The 17,932-nt window shown below is 41.3% G+C and overlaps 1 protein-coding gene across 2 annotated transcripts in view; it reads right to left on the bottom strand.

Moving 5' to 3' along the window:
• The window catches only part of Kcmf1 (potassium channel modulatory factor 1), a 65,056-nt gene that overhangs the window by 17,082 nt on the left and 30,042 nt on the right, over window positions 1-17,932 (bottom strand). For both annotated transcript variants that reach the window (XM_050130235.1, XM_050130236.1), the window contains exons 2-3: window positions 4,632-4,799; window positions 525-664 (exon numbers count right to left, since the gene is read on the bottom strand). In XM_050130235.1, coding sequence (XP_049986192.1) covers window positions 525-664; window positions 4,632-4,799 — 308 coding nt within the window. The remainder of the gene's footprint in view (window positions 1-524; window positions 665-4,631; window positions 4,800-17,932) is intronic.

Raw genomic sequence — 17,932 nt, 5'->3', positions numbered from 1 at the left:
ATGTAGGCAGAACACTGAATACATAATAAATAAATAACCTTAAGAAATAATAAAATTTTAAAAAAAAGACTTCATATTTTATCCTAAGTCTTTTTGCTTTTAGTCACTGATTTAGGGGAAAATCAGGAAGGAAGAACTAGGAACCACTGAGTTTTAAGCCAGACTCAAGAGATGCCAGCTGATGAGAACTAAGGAAGGCCAGTGGTGCCAAGCCCAGGACTGCAGGGGAGGACTGATTAGGACACAACCAAAGATTTACAGTTTCCCCGAGAAAAATTCCTTATGCAAGAACAATTAAGCATACAGCACGAACAAGAACACTTTACAGACGTGTGAGAGCCGGCTGGGTCCTTTCAGCCTTCCCCTGCTACCTGTGACGAGGCACCTACATTACCTTGAGAAGTGCAGCATCCTAGGGCTCCTGAAGGCAACTGCTATTACTGTACTAGAAGTTCATCATCCTAAGAGGTGGGCGACAGGACCTAGTGAGCAGTGCAGGAATAACATGCAACTGTGCCACCTACCACTTCTGTTGATGTTTCTGCATGTTCAGAAGTAACATGTTCTTGAAGAGATGTTTCCGTGTAGCCCATTTTTCCACAATAGGGACAAGTAAAAGACTGTGGCTGCTCTACAGAGAAAGCTTCCCCACCATAGTACAAATCTGAAAAACAAAATGGAATTGAATTGAGAAATACCCACGCTTCTTCTCAAATACAGAACTACGACAGTGTGAAGGAAAGGCGTGGCCTGAATACCAATAGCCCCCACGCTCTTGTTAGGGGAGGTTTTGTTTGCTCTTTAAAATTAAGTTTTGGTTTTTCAAGGCAGAGTTTCTCTGTAGCTTTGGAGCCTGTCCTAGAATTCACTCTGTAGACCAGGCTGGCCTTGAACTCACAGAGATCTGCCTGCCTCTGCCTCCTGAGATTAAATGCATGCACCACCCCTGCTCAGCTAAAATTAATTGAGGCAGGATCTCATGGTGTAACCTTGGTTGGCCTGGAACTGACCAATCTGTCTGCTTCTTCTGGGATTAAAAGAGTGTAGATGAGGAGCTTAAAATTTTTTTAGGAGTATAAGATTACAGTGGGAAGCCTGGTTTCAAATAACTGTTAACATTTATAAAACCTTTATTTCCATGTGGGACTCAGCACACTCTTCCAAAATCTTGTCTCAAATCAAGTAAGAGGAAATGGAGCAAACAATTTCCCTCTCACCAACAGTTTCAAGTGTTCCCTCAAAGCTAGGGTTTTGTCCCTAGCCTGTGGTACGCCTGGGGAAGTGGCAGAGCCTTAAAGAAACTAATTTAAAAAAAAAAAAGTTAAATCACTGGGAATGTGCTCTTAAAGAGAATACTGGGACCTAGTCCCCTTTCTGTTTTTTTTTTTTTTTTTTCACTTCTCATGAGATCTCTGCCATCTATTCCAGCTAAAACGGATTAATTTACCATCTCCCAAAGCCATACAGTCTAACAACCAGGCTAAAACCTCAACAGTCAGAAAAGGAAATAAGTCTTTCAAACTGGTGACATCTCAGGTAATCTACTACAGTGATGGAAAGCTGACAACATTTTGCCCTCTATACATTTACATCTGAAGCTGCAGCGTTCAAATATATTTGGTTTTTTGAGACAGGGTTTCTCTGTCTAAAAGTCCTAGCTGTCCTGGCACTCACTTTGTAGACCAGGCTGGCTTTGAACTCACAGAGATCCATCTACCTCTGCCTCCTGGAATTAAAGGTGTGCGCCACTATGACCTGGTTTCCTCATTTCTTTATACCCCGTGGTAACACTAATATCAGAAGAATCAGAAAGGTAAACCATGTACAAGGATGCAAGCACTTGGAAAAAAAAGATGACCATGACCAATAAATAGACAAACTGTTAGCTGCAACTATTGGTCTACAGAATATGGTGTTCTCAGAGCAGAAAGCATCCCTAGACATCCAGTTCTTAGTAGATGCCACCTTGAATATGCACAATTCACTGTCCAAACAGTTCTCTGAAGAATGAACCAGAGAGTCTGTGGGAAAAAAATCTATAAGTATCTCTGTATCTATCAAAGCAGTAAGTCTGTTCTCCACAGGTAACAAAAGAAAAATCAGTTATCTTTAGTAGGTTATACTACTTTACTACAAAGATTTAACATGGGGGGGGAAAGCCCATTTAAAGAGTGTAAGTTCACTTCTGTGAGAAGAAAGAATGAAGGGCTGGGCATGGTGGCTCACGACTGATTCTAACCTAGAACTGCAGAGAATGAAGGAAAGAAGTTAAAGCTCAAAGCCACTCTGGGCTAAACAGGAAGATCCTGCCCAAACGAAGAGGGGCGGGGAAGAATATTAATTAAGAGAAATTTAAACTATCCTAAAAATAGCACTCATACATGCATGTATGCATGAATATACATGTGTGCACATGTGTATGTGTGTTTGTGTCTGCATAAGACTTACAAGGTAGATTTGTGGTCGTGGAGAATTACAAAGAAAAAATCCAAGGAGGGTAATGTGTGCCTAAAATCTCAGCCCCTGAGAGACAGAGGCAGGGGAAGCTGAATTCAAGGCCAGTCCAGGCCACAAAGCAAATCCAGACAGCTTAAAGTTGAATAGTGAGATCCTGGACCAAAACAAACATCCAGTAGCAAAACAAGACTCCAAGCAAACAAACACTAAATGCCTTTTCCTGAGCTGACGAAGAGGACAACATCTCCAATCTTGCTACTTCTATTCAGTATTTCTCTTAAGGATCTAATTTCAGTAAATGAAAGGCATACAATGGAAAGGAAGAAAAACAAAACAGGATCCTAATAATCCACTGGGCTAGAACCAATCTTTTTTTTTTTTTTTTTTTAAAGATTTATTTATTTTGTCTGTATGAGTGCTCTATCTGCAGGTACATCTTTATGACAGAAGAGGGCATCAGTTCCCACTACAGATGGTTGTGAGCCACCTTGTGGTTGCTGAGAATTAAACTCAGGACCTCTGGAAGAGCAGCAGGGCTATTAACCCTGAGACATCTCTCCAGTCCCTAGAACTAATCTTAAATTAATATAATAAGTTAATTTAGCAACATAGCAAGCTACACAACTTATATATAAAAACGGTTTTTCTATAGCATTTACAATGAATAATTCAAAGATAAAATCAATTTTAAGAGTCAAAGAATACTCAGAGGTATGAAAGAAATATTCTGATAACTATAGAAAGATATGAAAACCCTAAAGATATTTCATGCTCACAGATTATATTTAGTAACAAAATAACAATATTCCTTGGACAAATATATAAGCTCAACATAACCACTATCAAAATCCAGTTGGTTTCTTTTAAAAAAGTTGAATAGTGTTCCTAAAACTCAGAAAAACTCAAGGGACCAAGAATGTTCAGAACAAGTCTGAATAGAAATAAAAGTGAAAGTCTCAGAAATTTCAAAACTTTCAACAAAGCTTTGGAAATGCAAACATCACAGAACTATGATGAGCAGAGATACATAGCACACTCCTTTAATGCCAGCACTTAAGATGCAGAGGCAGGCAAATCTCTGAGTTTGAGCCCAGTCTGGTCTACAGAGTGAGTTCCTGAATAGTCAGGGCTACAGAGAAACCCTGTCTTGAAAAACCAATAAATAAAAAAATAAATACAAACATACAAGTGAGTCAAACATAAACCCTTGTTATGGTCAACTTATTCTGAACAGAAAAAAGCTGATTCATAAATAATGGATAGTTCTATGAACCCAGAAAACCCCGATACCCCATAGAAAATGAAGGGACTCTCAACTCCAAGTTCAAAACCTAATTCTAATTCCAGCACTTGGGAGACAGAGGCAGGAGGATCTCTGTGAGCTGAGGCCAATCTGACTACAAGTGAGACCCCGTTTCAAAAAAGGAAAAAGTACCAATTTTAAGTGCACAAAAGAGCTAAATGCCGATACAATTGGAAGCCTCAGAAGACATATATCCCAGTGACCTTTGTATGATACCGAAGAACAGAGCAAGTAAAAAGAACTAGGCACTGTAAAAAAAAAAAAAAAACTTCTGACTTTAAAATATAGCATCTAGAAAGCAAGAAAACAAAAGAAAGGGATTAAGCTTTCCCAAATCATCCATCTGATAAAGAACATGCATCCAATACATACATACATACACATAACATGCATCTAACATATATAATATACACATGTCTAATAAATATTAGGAAAAATGCTTAGATCATTAGCTTTTGAGGCCTACAGATGAAAACCACTTGAGACAGCACTTCATGCCCATCAGGAAGCTCTATCAAAAAGACAACTACAAGCATGCTGGCTCACTCAGGAATTACAGTGTGAAGCGGAGAGCTTTTCCTCCTGACTACTGATAGCGCACTCTCAAAGGCACTTGCATGCCATCAGCAACAGCAGTCAGCCTGATGTCACTGCTTGTTTCTAGAGGCACTCTATCTCATTCCTCACCAGTTGGGCAATTTTTCAAAGGGTTTCTTAAGCAAATTGGAACTAAGAGACAGAAAGACATTTTTTTATTCTGAATGGACCTGAACCCTTGGATTTGCTAATGGGGATAGTTTCAGGCTGTTTTGCTTTTTCATATCCATATAAAACCCTTAGATGATAATGAAAATTTTCATTATGAACTTACCAAAATCTACCCTTGTTAATATGCACTGCATCGGGTGGTCAGTTGTATGCCTTGTTGTTGTTGCCCCGCTTTCATAACAAGATGCACAAAGATCGTAATCGTAGCAAATTAAACACTTGTATCTGCGACCTCGAAAGTTTCCTTTTAAACATGCATCACAGCTGACACCTATAAAACAAGAAGCAGCACCTCCAGTTAGCAGCTAGAATACAGTGAAACAGCAGAACCAGTGGCGCGGAAATGGCCTCATTCAGATCAGCTTACAATCCTAGGAAGATGACCGCCAGTGTCTGTGGTGGCAGCACTCAGGCAGCAAGGACAGGAGGAGGGCAGGACACTTAAAGATGGCTTTGTCAAGAGGGAGTTTAGGTCAGGCAGGGCTACATGGAGAGATACTGTCTGGAAGGAAACTTCAAATAGTTCAATAAATGTAAAAGCTCCTCTTAAATAAAAGTACCGTATGGCCCCAGAAAAGGTGTAAGTACAAAACACTCTTACAGGATCACAGCCCAGTTTTTGCCAAATGGCTCAGAAATGCCAAACACCTGGCAGGTATAAAATCCCAAGGACTAAGTACATTTTAAACAATAATACACACAAAGAAATACCATAACTAGACTATAAGTTTGTATCAGAAACAGATTATCAAACACTTAGATATTAATTCTTCAGTTTTTGGTTTTCACTATGTAGTCTAAGCTCACTGAATTCACGATCCTCAGTCTCCCAGGTACTGGGATTAAGGCATGTGCCACCTCCACCCAGCTGCCACTACAATTCTTCATATGCTCAAAGGGAGGGTAAAGGTGGCACATGGGGAACAGAGGCAGGCAGACCTCTGTGAGTGTGAGGCCAGCCTGGTCTACATAGTGAGTTCCAGACCAGCCAGGGCTACAGATTGAGACCTTGCCTAAAGAGAGAAAGGAGGGCAGGGGAGCTGGGGCACTTCAAGAGGCAGACAGTAGATCTATGAATGAATCAAATGATTAGAGTTTAAACTTCTTAAAAATTTAAACTGAAAAGTCAACAGGCAGGCTTAATAGAAGAAAACACCTTTTATTTAACACATGATAAACTTGTTTGTGTAGAAAGCTCATATATAGCTAAACTCAAAATGAAGTATTAGGCCAGTGAGTTAGATAAGGCACAAGGCAGTGGTGGTGCACGCCCTTCATCCCAGCACTCGAGGCAGAGGCAGGTGGATCTCCAAGTTTGAGGCCAGCCTGGTCTATAAAGTGAGTTCCAGGACAGCCAGGGCTACACAGACAAACCCAGTCTCAACCCCCCTCCCCCCCAAAAAAAAAGAAAAGGCAGTTTAACAATATATATCGATATTTCTTCACTCCAAAATAGAAAGGCATACTATTCTTTTAAAGCAATTTATGATTCTATCTAGATTAGTTAAGTTCACAGAAAAAATAGAATATTGGTTATCAAGGGCTAAAGAAAAGGGAGACCAGGAACGTAGTCTGGTGTAGTTCCTTCTGTTTGTGTGTTGCTTTCATTGGTTAATGAATAAAGAAACTGCCTTAGCGTAGTTGATAATGCGGGACTTAGGTAAGCGGAGAAAACAATTGAATTCTGGGAGGAAGAAAGCAGAGTCAGAGAGAAGCCATGGATCCTCTGCCTGAGATGGACGCTGGTTAGAATCTCCAGTAAGCCACAGCCATGTGGCAATACACAGATTAATGGAGATGGGTTAAACTAATATGTAAGAGTTAGCCAATAAAAAGTTAGAGCTAATGGACAAGCAGTGTTTTAATTAATACAGTTTCTGTGTGGTTATTTCGGGGCTAAGCTAGCCGGGCAGCCGGGACAAAGAAGCAGGCCCTCTCTTATAACATATGTCTACTGGGTAGAGCTCCAGTTTGGGATGATGGGAAAATTCTGGAGAAGGATAATGGTCATGACAACAATGTGAATGTATTTAGGGCCACAATAAAAGGCAGGCCATTGGGGTGGGGGAAGCCTATGAATAAATCTAATCAAAGACAGGAAACCCTTTATGAAGCAAATTAATAAAAATGTATTCAAAGGCATTAAAGGATATAAACTATAATTTAAAAAATGTTAGGTGCTGGGGAGCAGGCTTAGTTAAGTACTGACTGCAGATGCATGAGGACCCAGGAAAAAACTGGGTGCAGCGGTGCACACTCAGTACCAGGATCCCTGGGATTTGCTACATAGCCAGCCTATCAGTGAGCTGCAGGTTCAGCAAGGAATCCTGACTCAAAAACTAAGGTGAGGAAGAGATAAGAAGCTGCCCAAAGTTGACCTCTCGTTTCTACATACATGTGCATAAGCATCAGTACACATCCAAAGACTACGTACACATAAACCACATAAATACACAGGAAGGAGGGGGAAATAGACAAATCAGGCCATGGAACAGAAAAAAAAGTCCAATAACAAATACATGTATTGAAGAACATGAAGGTAAGGTCAGTACAGAGCGGTGGGAGGAGGAACAGGCAACCAAGGTTCTAAAAACCTAAGTACCCCAGCTAAAGATCACTGTGAAAGAAAAAATTTTCTTCTTCCCCCAAGAAGGCACTATAGGACCAGAGGCTGGAAGGCAGACATGAGTGGAAGACTGCAAGGGGACACCAAGCTGGGCTGCAGAGAGAGGATGTCCCAAGCTAGGAGGAGGAATACTCTGTTAACTATCTATCTCTCCCACACATGGTCCAAACAACAACAGGTGAATTCAACTACATTAAAACCAACCTTTTCTTAATGCCCTAAAGCTCTAGAGTGAATGAAAGGCTCCATACTTGTTATGTACAATGTAACAAACAAAAGTTTGGTATTTAGAATATGTTAGAAACTCTTACCTATCAATAAAAAATAGCCAATATTAAACTGGACCATTGTCAACAGGCACTACAATGAACAACAAAGCCACTACTACAGGAAGAGATGCTTAATCTCATTAGTTACTAAATATAATAAAACTATCATTTTACACCTAGCAAAAGTTCTACGTTAAGTGCTAGAGAGACAAGTAGCTACAGGAGTAACTCAGCCCTTACTGGCAGGTGTTTAAAGCAACACAACCAATTAGTCACTGTTCTATTGCTGTGAAGAGACACCATGACCAGAGCAACACCCCACTCCTCCCTGTAAGACAGGGTTTCTCTGTGTAGCCTTGGCTGGCTTCAAAACTCATAGAAATCCACCTGCCTTCTGCCTATTTGTTGGGGCCAGAGAGATGCACCACCACCACCCAGCATCCAAGGCAACTCTTATACACAAAAGCATCAAACTAGGGCTTATAGTTTCAAAGTCTTAATACCTCTTCCAATAAGGCAACACCTCCTAATCCTTCCAAGCAGTTCACCAACTGGAGGCCAAGTAGGCAAACACACGAGTCCACGGTGCCGTTCTCATCTCAACTACCACACTCCCTCAAGCTACTGTCAGGTATTTGGTCACAGTGACTTACATGTCATGAAATATAGAGCAGTGAAAGAGAAATCTGTCTTGCCTCTGTGGAGCTAGGTGCTGTGCACCCCAATACCTATCATATACAAATGTGCACTTGTACACACACATACACACACACACGCACTAGCACACACAGACACACATACCCCAAATGTAATTTAACAAAATGAAACAAGGCTGGAGAAATAGTCATGGTCAAAAATACTTCTTGTTTTTTAGGAGACCCCAAGTTCATTTCCCAGCATCCACATGAGGTGGCTCACAACTGCCTTGAACCAGTTCCAGGGGCTCCATGACATCCAACTCTCTTCTGTCCTCTCTGGGCACATGTATACTATTCCGTATGCAAATATTAAAGACATGCTGGTTGTGGCAGTGCAAGCCAGCAAAATTTGCTGAAGGAGGCTGAGGCTTGTGGATCACGGGGGAGGATCACAAGTTCAAGGCCAGCAGCCGGTTGTGGTGCACACCTTTAATCCCAGCACTTAGAAGGCAGAGGCTGGTGAATCTCTGAGTTCGAGGCCAGCCTGGTCTACACAGTGAGTTCCAGGACAGGATCCAAAGAAACCCTACACAGTGAGTTCCAGGACAGGATCCAAAGAAACCGTCTCAACCTCTCCTCCCCAAAAGACACCAGAAAAAATAAAACTGTGTTCTTTAAATCAATCAGTTATTTTCACGTTTGGAAGACCCATTAAAAAATTAATTAATTTATTTTGCAGTGTCTGTCTGCCTGCAAGCATCTTATTATATGTGGTTGTGAGCTACCACATAGTTGCTGGGAATTGAACTTCAGATGTCTGGAAGAGCAATCAATGTTCTTAACCTATGATATATCTCTCCAACCTGGTTTTCAAGATTTTTATTATTGTCAATCATGTGTACGCGTGTGTGCAGATCCCTGCAGTTAGAGTAACAGGTGGTTGTAAGCCCCCTGACATGGGTACTGAAAATCAAACTCAGGTCCTCAGGAAGAACAGCAAGAGTTTTTTTTGTTTGTTCTTTTTTTCGAGATAGGGTTTCTCTGTGAGTCCAAGGCCAGCCTGATCTACAGAAGCTAGTTCCAGGAAATAAAAACTGTAATAAAAATAAAATAAACAATACATATATCTTACAACAGGAGAAACTATTTCAGGGATTCTATTTTTGAAAATATTACCTTCTTTATGTGCATGCATCAGGGAGCTGCAGCAAATGGGAAACTCTGAGGCTGGTTCTGGGAGGACCTATTATATCACAGCTGCTCCTGAGAAAACCGGTTCACTAAAGCAGCATTAGAGGAGGAAGAGATGGGGGCAGGTCGGTGGGGGTGGTGGACACGATCAAAGTCCATTATGTACAAACACTCGGACCTAGGTAGGCCATGAACTCACAATCTTCCTGCCTCAGCCTCCAGAACAGCTGGGATTAAAGACCTGTACCATCAGCCCAGGTAAGAATTCCTCCAGGTAGGTGCTTATGTCTTTTCACAGGATGAGACCATCAGAACGGGCTAGCTCTTCCTAAGCACATTCTGTCAGTTCAAATAGGGCAGGATTTTCTCAGCTGTTTTTACAGTCTTTCAAAGCTTTGCCATCTTTTTTTATCTAGGGCGTTCTCATCTGGCCTCACTCTTTCAGATCACTGCAGAATATCAAGCAACATAATTTCTAAATATATAACCTTTCTAATTTCTGTCTTCTCAAACATAAAGAATTCAACTCTGTTCAACTCTGGATGACTGTCGAGACAGTCAGATTATCTCTGTCTGTTCTAGAGTTTTGGAAGTTACTTACAATGTACTTCCTGTTTACTTAGGTAATATTTCCTTCTGGGGTCTTTGATGGAGTTGAAGACAGTTATAGTTTTCCTTAGTTATGATAAACGATAAATTAGATATAAAACTTTGACTCACAAAGATAGAATGATAGAATATTTTCTTTAATTTTGCCAAATACAAATAGACTATTGTAACTGTAATTCTTGCTTGATTACTCTTTTGTTATATGTAACTTTACTATGTTAAAGCTAAAACCTTTTTTGATTAAACAGAAAAGGGGAAATGATGTGGGCTGTCCCTCTGTATGCTGTGAATATGTTTTATTACCAATGGCCAATAGTAGGTCAGAATATAGCTAGGTGGGAAATCCAAACAAGGATATAGGGAAAAAGAAGGCAGAGTCAGGGAGATGCCATCAGCTAAAGGGGAAGCAAGATGTGAGGTAACAAGCCATGAGCCTTGTGGTAAAATATAGAATAACAGAAATGGGTTAAGTTGCAAGAGCTAGTTAATAATAAGCCTGAGCTAACAGGCCAGCCAATTATAATTAATATTAATTAAGCCTCAGAGAGGTTATTTGAGAACAGGCAGGAGGGAGAGAAACCTCCAGTTACAGTTCTTTTAATGCTATTTGAGCTCAAATGTCTGCATATACATTTGTGACCAATCCTGAAGAATGGCATATGACAGTATCTCCTACTATTTCCGAATGTTTCCCCTAGGTCTTTGTTAGGATACATTTTACTCAATGTAGCCTCACTCTGTCATGACTCTATGAAGCATTCTCCACAAAATACTGAACCACGATGCCAAGGTCCTTCCCTCCATGTTCTCTACACATACAACAGTTATAAAACCTACCATGCAGGCTGGAGAGATGGCTCAATGGTTAAGGGCACTACCCGCTCTTCCAGAGGTCCTGAGTTCAATTCCCAGCAACCACATGGTGGCTCACAACCATCTACAGTGAGATCTGATGCCCTCTTCTGGCCTGCCAGCATACATGCAGACAGAGCACTGTATACATAATAAATAAAACTTAAAAAATCAAAAACCAAAAACCAAACCACCACACACACCAAGTCAACCACTTTCTCCTCTTCTAGGCTAAACCATCTGAAATCCATCAAGTCCTCCCAAACCCCACCTTCAACGTTCTATTGTTGGCTCCAGTTTCCTTACTGAGTTCAAAGTGATGGAACCAATAGCAGTTCTGGACAGTACTAGGCATGACTGATATACACAACATGACAAAACTGCTTCACTCGTCTTTACTTTCTACACCAAGTAAAAAGAAACAAACCATGAAGTGCCATGCCAGCTTTCAGGCAGTAGATCTCTTGAGTTTGAGACTAGGCGATCTACTGAGTGAGTTCCAGGATAGCCAAGACTATAATAGACAACCAAACAGTGAGTTATGGCATACAACTGTAATCGCAGCACATGGGGCTAGACAGCCAAGTGGGATAATCTCTCCACGTTGAAGGGCGTGGCATAGGCACAACAGGATTTTCTCTTGCCTCAAGGCCACTTGACATAAAGCAGTCCTGCCAGGACTATGTTTTCTCATCACCAAGCCCACCCTTCTGGATCCTTCATATCATCCGACAAGGTAATGGTATTCACAATTGTAACAATGGGGTGGGTATAAAGCTACCTCGCAGATTCTGTTACTAAACACCCTTTCCCTCCTTGAGTGGAGGCTCGAATGCTTAGGATACCAAAGTTGGGAAACCCTGTTCAGTTATCCAGACTCCTTAGGCTGCTGCTTTCTCATTTCTAGTCTGTCAATGGGAGGCCTAGAGGAGAGAAGACAGGAAGAGGTTGAGTAGCAGAGGAGCCCCAGCACTCTTCCCACCAGCCATCTCAGAAGGCAAAGTACCAACTGTGTGTGTCCTAGAAGGACCCTGAACTCATTTTATCATAAAAGTAAGGCCAACATTCTCCTTTTCACAGCGACAGAAACCTCTATACCAGAGTCTCTCAACCTATTGGTCACAACCCCCTGGAGCATCGAACGACCCTTTCACAGAGATCACCACCAGAAAACAGATATTTATATCATGGTTCCTAACAGTAGCAAAATTACAGTTATGAAGTAGGAATAAAAATAATTTTATGGTTGGGGCATCACCACAACATGAGAAACTGTATTAAAGGACTGAAGCATTAGGAAGGCTGAGGACCACTGCTCTACACTGTCCTAAGTAATAATAGCAAGGCAAACCCATTGGTAGCTAAGTGGCCTAGTGAGAGCTAGTAATGAGCACACTGGGCAAGCCCTGCAGCTCTTGGCATTCAAACAGCACATCCATAAGGAGGAACCTGGGCTTCCTGAATCATCCCAGGGATTGAACATAAACCCGAGACACCTACATGTACAGTGAATGACCCAGAAAATGATTATGGGAGCATGTCAAAGAGACATGATCGATGGTCAGATGTTGGGGGCGGGGGGGGGGGGGAAACGTGCCTACAGTCCTGGTACTCAGGATCCAGGCCAGCTCAGTTGGTCTACATAAGCCAAATTTCAGAACGCTGAAACCAGACACCGGAGCATCAGAATGAAAAACAGCAGGAACAACATCAGGTAAGAGTCCATGCTGACAAAAGAGAAAAGGTCAACCAAGGAGAATGAAACATGAAAGAAACTTCCTTACTGTAGATGTAACAGATTCCAATTCTTAGGCCCAGTGTCAATTACTTCGATTCAGTTCCTCAATGTCAGTGGACACACTTAAGGACTAATGGACTATGCCTCAGACTCTTAGGATAATGGACAATGTTATCTGAGACTATAAAACACAATTTTGTGAAAATAAGATCTAGAATGGTCTCAAAAACTTAATCTTCCTTTTTGAAACTCTTAAAATTTTGTAATAGAATTGGTAGAATAAAAATTTCACAAGGATAAAGAGAATGAAATGCCATAGACCTTAAAACTAGACAGTGGAATTGGGAGAATGGAAAAAAGCTGAATTCTAGTCCTGGAAACAGGAAACATAAGAAAACAATTCAATTTAAGAGACACCCAACAAAATGCCTGCATTGGCATAGTGAGGTGATTCTCCAACCAGAGCAACCAATCAAAGGGAGAGACAGCAGAACTTCCTGAGACAGTTGATTTTAAGCTGTTTCTCCAAAATTATATTCTACTTAAGCAGAAAACAGCTTGTTCACTAAAGAATATAAAGGGAGCTCAAAGCGTCACAGACAAAGGAATAAGGTGTGTGACTATAGTTAAGATAGGGACTCAGTCACAGGGAAAAGGGAAGGAGAGAGAATAAAACACCTTTAATCCCAACACTCAGGAGGCAGATGTGGGTGGATCTCTGTGAGTTTGAGGCCACTCTGTTCTACAGAGCAAGTTCTAGGACAGCCAGGACCACAGAGCGAAACCCCGGTCTTGAAAAACAAAAATGAACAAAACAAAACAAAATGCCAAAGGGGAAAACTGAAGTCTGGTCCGGGAAGTCCATAGTGGAAACTACTGGAATAGAGAAAATAACCAATGGAGTAATGCAAGAAACCTTCCCAGAATAGAGAGCACAAATTGCGAGCCCCTTGGAGCTGGAGAGATGGCTCAGCAGATACTGGCTGCTCTTCTAGAGGACCCAAGCCCAGTTCAGGTAGCTCACAACCTCCTGTAACTCCAATTCCAGGGAATCTGACGTCTTCTTCTGGTCTCCACCAGCACCTACACTCCCACCCAGGAATTAAAAAATAAGTATTAAGAAAGAGAGGGGGGTATGGAGGGAGGGAAGGAAGGAAAGGCATCCTCTGAGCACTCAACTCTGGATAAAAGAACATTCTATCAGCTTCCAGGAAAGAGATAGGGAATTGAGTAAAGGCTTCACGCATAGATCAAGAATCCAAGATGGGCATGGTGGTACATGCCTACAGTTCCTGTAACCAGAAGGCTGAGACAGGAGGATCGTTTAAGTTTGGGTCCAGCCTGCAATACACGCAATACTGCAAGACCTTGTCTCAACAAAACAAAGGCAATAAATAAAAATAAAAAATCTGGCATTTTTGATATGACCACTAGACACTAAAAGGTATGCCAAGACTCCAAATTGAAGCTCTCCACCTAGAAAAAGTCACCATTCAGTATGAGAAAAGTAGGCATTTATATCTGAGAATAATTATTTCCTGCAGGACTTGACACTTTCTTCAGAACTACAGAAACCCAAAGAGTAACAGAGAGTTGAGTAATGGTGCAAGAGGTAGAAATCAGATCCCATCTGAGGAGCAGAAATGAAAACCACCAGGAAGACAGTGAAATGGCAGATGTCAGTCACATGAGGTGGTAATTCCGCTCAGGAGCAGGTTCACAGTTTAACTCAGAGGGTCGGAAGATGGAGCTCAGTAGTAGAGCACTTTATCCAGCACATGGGAGATCCTACCCTCAGTCCTCAGCACCAAGAAACAAGCAAGAAGACAGAAACCCAAGTCTGGACTCAAGTGATGGACATCACCCAGATCCTGGGGCCATGGTATTAGTATACTGTTTACTGGAGTGTAGCATACAGAACAGACTCGTATCAGAAATGGAGCTGCATTTTCATTGGTGACTGTGTTTGAAATAACGTGTGGTCTAGACTCAGCAACAGACATTTTCCGTACCCTAAACATCTCCTCTACACTCTATTCTACTAACTACTGCAGCTTACCATGCTGGGCGTCCTAGCTCAGGCTGGCTTTATGAGTATGCACGTGCACACATACATGAATGTGGATGTATCATCACTGGCACTACTTTCACAGTCAATGACACAAGACGTTTGGAGTAGCTTACAAAACTTCAAGAGGAGTTTGAGGGGTGTTCTGTCCTCCTTGTTTCTCCTTTCACACGGCACGTGAAGATACTCTCCAGTCTAGACTAAGTGCCATGAATTCCTTTTAAAAAGTCATTTGGACAGATTCAATGCAATGCCCATCAAAATTCTTCAAAGACCTCTAAAGCACAGTACTTAACTTCATATGGAAAAGCAAAACACCCAGGATAGCCAAAAACAATCCTGTATAATAAAAGAACTTCTGGAAGCATCACAATCCCTGACTTCAAACTCCACTACAGAGCTACAGAACTGGAAACAGCCTGGTATTGGCTAAGAACAGACAGGAGGACCAATGAAACCGAATAGAAGACCCGGATATCAATCCACACATCTTCGAACACCTGATCTTTTTGACAAGGAAACAAAAAAATACCAAATGGAAAAAAGCATATGTAACAAGTGGTGCTGGCATAGCTGGATATCAACATGTAGAAGAATCAAAATAGCCTCATATCTATCACCATGCACAAAACTCAAGTCCAAATGGATCAAAGACCTCAACATAAATAAAGCCAACCACACTGAACCTTATTTATAGAAGAGAAAGTGGGAAGTACACTTGAACACATTGGCACAGGGAACGACTTCCTAAATATAACCCCAGCAGCACAGACACTTAGAGAAACAATTAATAAATGGGACCTCCTGAAACTGAAAAGCTTCTGTAAAGCAAAGGACACGTCAACAAGACAAAATGACAACCTACAATATGGGAAAAGATCTTTACTAACTCCACATCAGACAGAGGTCTGATCTCCAAAATATACAAAGAACTCAAGAAATTGAACACCAAAAGAACACACAATCCAATAAAAAAAAATGGAATACAGACCTAAACAGAGAACTCTCAACAGAGGAATCTAAAATGGCTGAGGACACTTAAGGAAATGTTCAATATCCTTAGTCACCAGAGAAATGCAAATCAAAACAACTCTGATATTTCATCTTACACCTGTAAGAATGGCCAAGATCAGAAACACTGATGACAACTTATGCTGGAGAGGTTGTGGGGGAGAGGGAACACTTCTGCATTGCTGGTGGGAATGCAAGCTGGTACAACTTCTTCAGATGTCAGTGTGGCGATTTCTCAGAAAATTAGGAAATAACCTTCCTCAAGATCCAGTAATACCACTTTTGGGTATATATCCAAAGGATACTCAATCATACCACAAGGACATGTGTTCAACTATGTTCATAGCAGCTTTGTTTGACATAGCCAGAACCTGGAAACAACCTAAATGCCCCTCGACCAAAGAATGGATAAGGAAAATGTGGTACATTTACACAATGGAGTACTACACAGCAGAAAAAGATAACGACATCTTGAATTTTTCAGGAAAATGGATGGAGCTAGAAAACATTATTTTGAGTGAGGTAACCCAGACACAGAAAGACAATTACCACATGTACTCACTCATAGGTGGTTTTTAAACATAATGCAAAGAAAACCAGCCTACAAACCACAATCCCAGAGAACTTAGACAACAATGAGGACACTAAGAGAGATTCACATAAATCTAATAATCTACATGAGAAGTAGAAAGTATAAAAAGACAAGATCTCCTGAGTAAATTGGGAGTAAATTGGGAGCATGGAGATCTTGGGGGAGAGTTGATAGGGGGAAGGGGAGGAGCAGAGAAAAATGTAGAGCTCAATAAATATCAATTAAAAAAAAGTCGTTTCTGTGGGGCGGGGCAGTGGCCACCTTTAAACCCAGCACTAGGGAAGCAGAGGCAGGCAGATCTCTGTGAGTTTGAGGCCAGTCTGGTCTACAAGAGCTAGTGCCAGGACAGGCTTCAAAGCTACAGAGAAACCCTGTCTCGAAAAACCAAAATTCATTTGTGGGGCCAGACAGTGGCAGCAGAATATGCCTCTAATATTGGAACTCCGGAGGCAGGCGGATCTCTATGAGTTTGAGTCTAGCCTGGTCTATAGAGAAGCGTTCAAGACAGCCAGGGTAGTTACACAGAAACCCTGTCCTGGGGGGAAAAAAAAAAAAAAACAGGAAAAAAATCTTGTGCGCTAAAGCAACCCTCATGAGCAAAAATGAAGCACTGCCAGTGTTCCTAACACATGTAGAAAACAACTCAGGCATGAGTTAGGGTGCTGTTGGCTTTGGTAAATCTGACACGTTTATTTGTTATGATCGATATATTTATAATATAGAATTGTAATGACTTGTATTTCAATAAGGACTGACACAAAACAAAGTTATAGAATAATCCTTGATGAAAAGGTTCTAACCAGCTTCTAGGAATCTAATGCTGTATTTATTTCTTCTAGGAGCAGAGGGTGTATTTATTTGTTAGTTTAATGTATTTTGCCTTCTGGGATTAAAAGTGTGAGCCGCCTTGCCCAGCTGCGTACAGTTTTAATACTGTATTACTGTTTAGTTACTAGGAGGTCTTGGTGCACTATTTTTATAACTATACATCATTAGAATTAACTCAAAATAAAGAATTTAAAAAGTGACTACACAGTATGTGTGTACATATAGTATATATTTTGTCTTTAACCTGAACATAGAATGGAACTCAGAGAATGTGACACAGAGCTAGTTTCTTATCTGGACTTGGCTAGTCTTCCCTGTTCACTGATGAAGTCCCCATGCTCCCTCTAGGACAGAGGACTCTGTTTGTCCCAAGGAAGTGTCCTGCTTTGACCTGGGAGCTGGAAGTGGGCCACCGTGAACAGTCACTTTCTGACTACAGCCTACACATTCAACCAATGACAGTCCAGCCAAACTCCAGTCCAGCCAAATCCTGAGTGTTGGGGCCTGAGCTTCCAAGGTCCTTATGAAAGGACTTCAAAGATTAAGGAGTTCCCAAGGAGGAACTGTGCTGTGCTTCCTTCTCCTAGGACAGGACTGGCATCTAACAGGATAACTGTCCCTTTTCTCTTTGGAAGGGTGGGGGTTGAGGCTGTCTGCTCCACATTTCCCAACCAGGCAAAGGTGGCTTAGCTTGGAAGTGGTAAGTACTGTGAAGCTGCAGAGAGCAAGAAGTTGTTTAAGACTGTGAAGATGCTTGTGAGGGGATCTATCTATTAATGCAAACACTTAGATCCATGGATGTCTTATCCCTTGCGCCTTTTAATTTTTTCTTTCCTTTTAAAAAAACTCACTATGTAGATCAGGCTGTCTTCCAACACACCCAGCTTATTCTTCTCTTTTAAGTACATGCTCTCTAGACATTCTTTCCAATGCAAGACACATTTATAGAAAGATCAGCCGAGACTCATGAAAATCTCAACCG

Source organism: Alexandromys fortis, unplaced genomic scaffold (genome assembly GCF_014885135.2).
Source record: "Alexandromys fortis isolate MF-2015 unplaced genomic scaffold, M_Fortis_MF-2015_v1.1 scaffold_336, whole genome shotgun sequence".
Taxonomy (NCBI): Eukaryota; Metazoa; Chordata; class Mammalia; order Rodentia; family Cricetidae; genus Alexandromys; species Alexandromys fortis.
The sequence above is the reverse complement of the archived record's forward strand: the minus strand, read 5'-3'. Positions and strand labels throughout refer to the sequence as shown.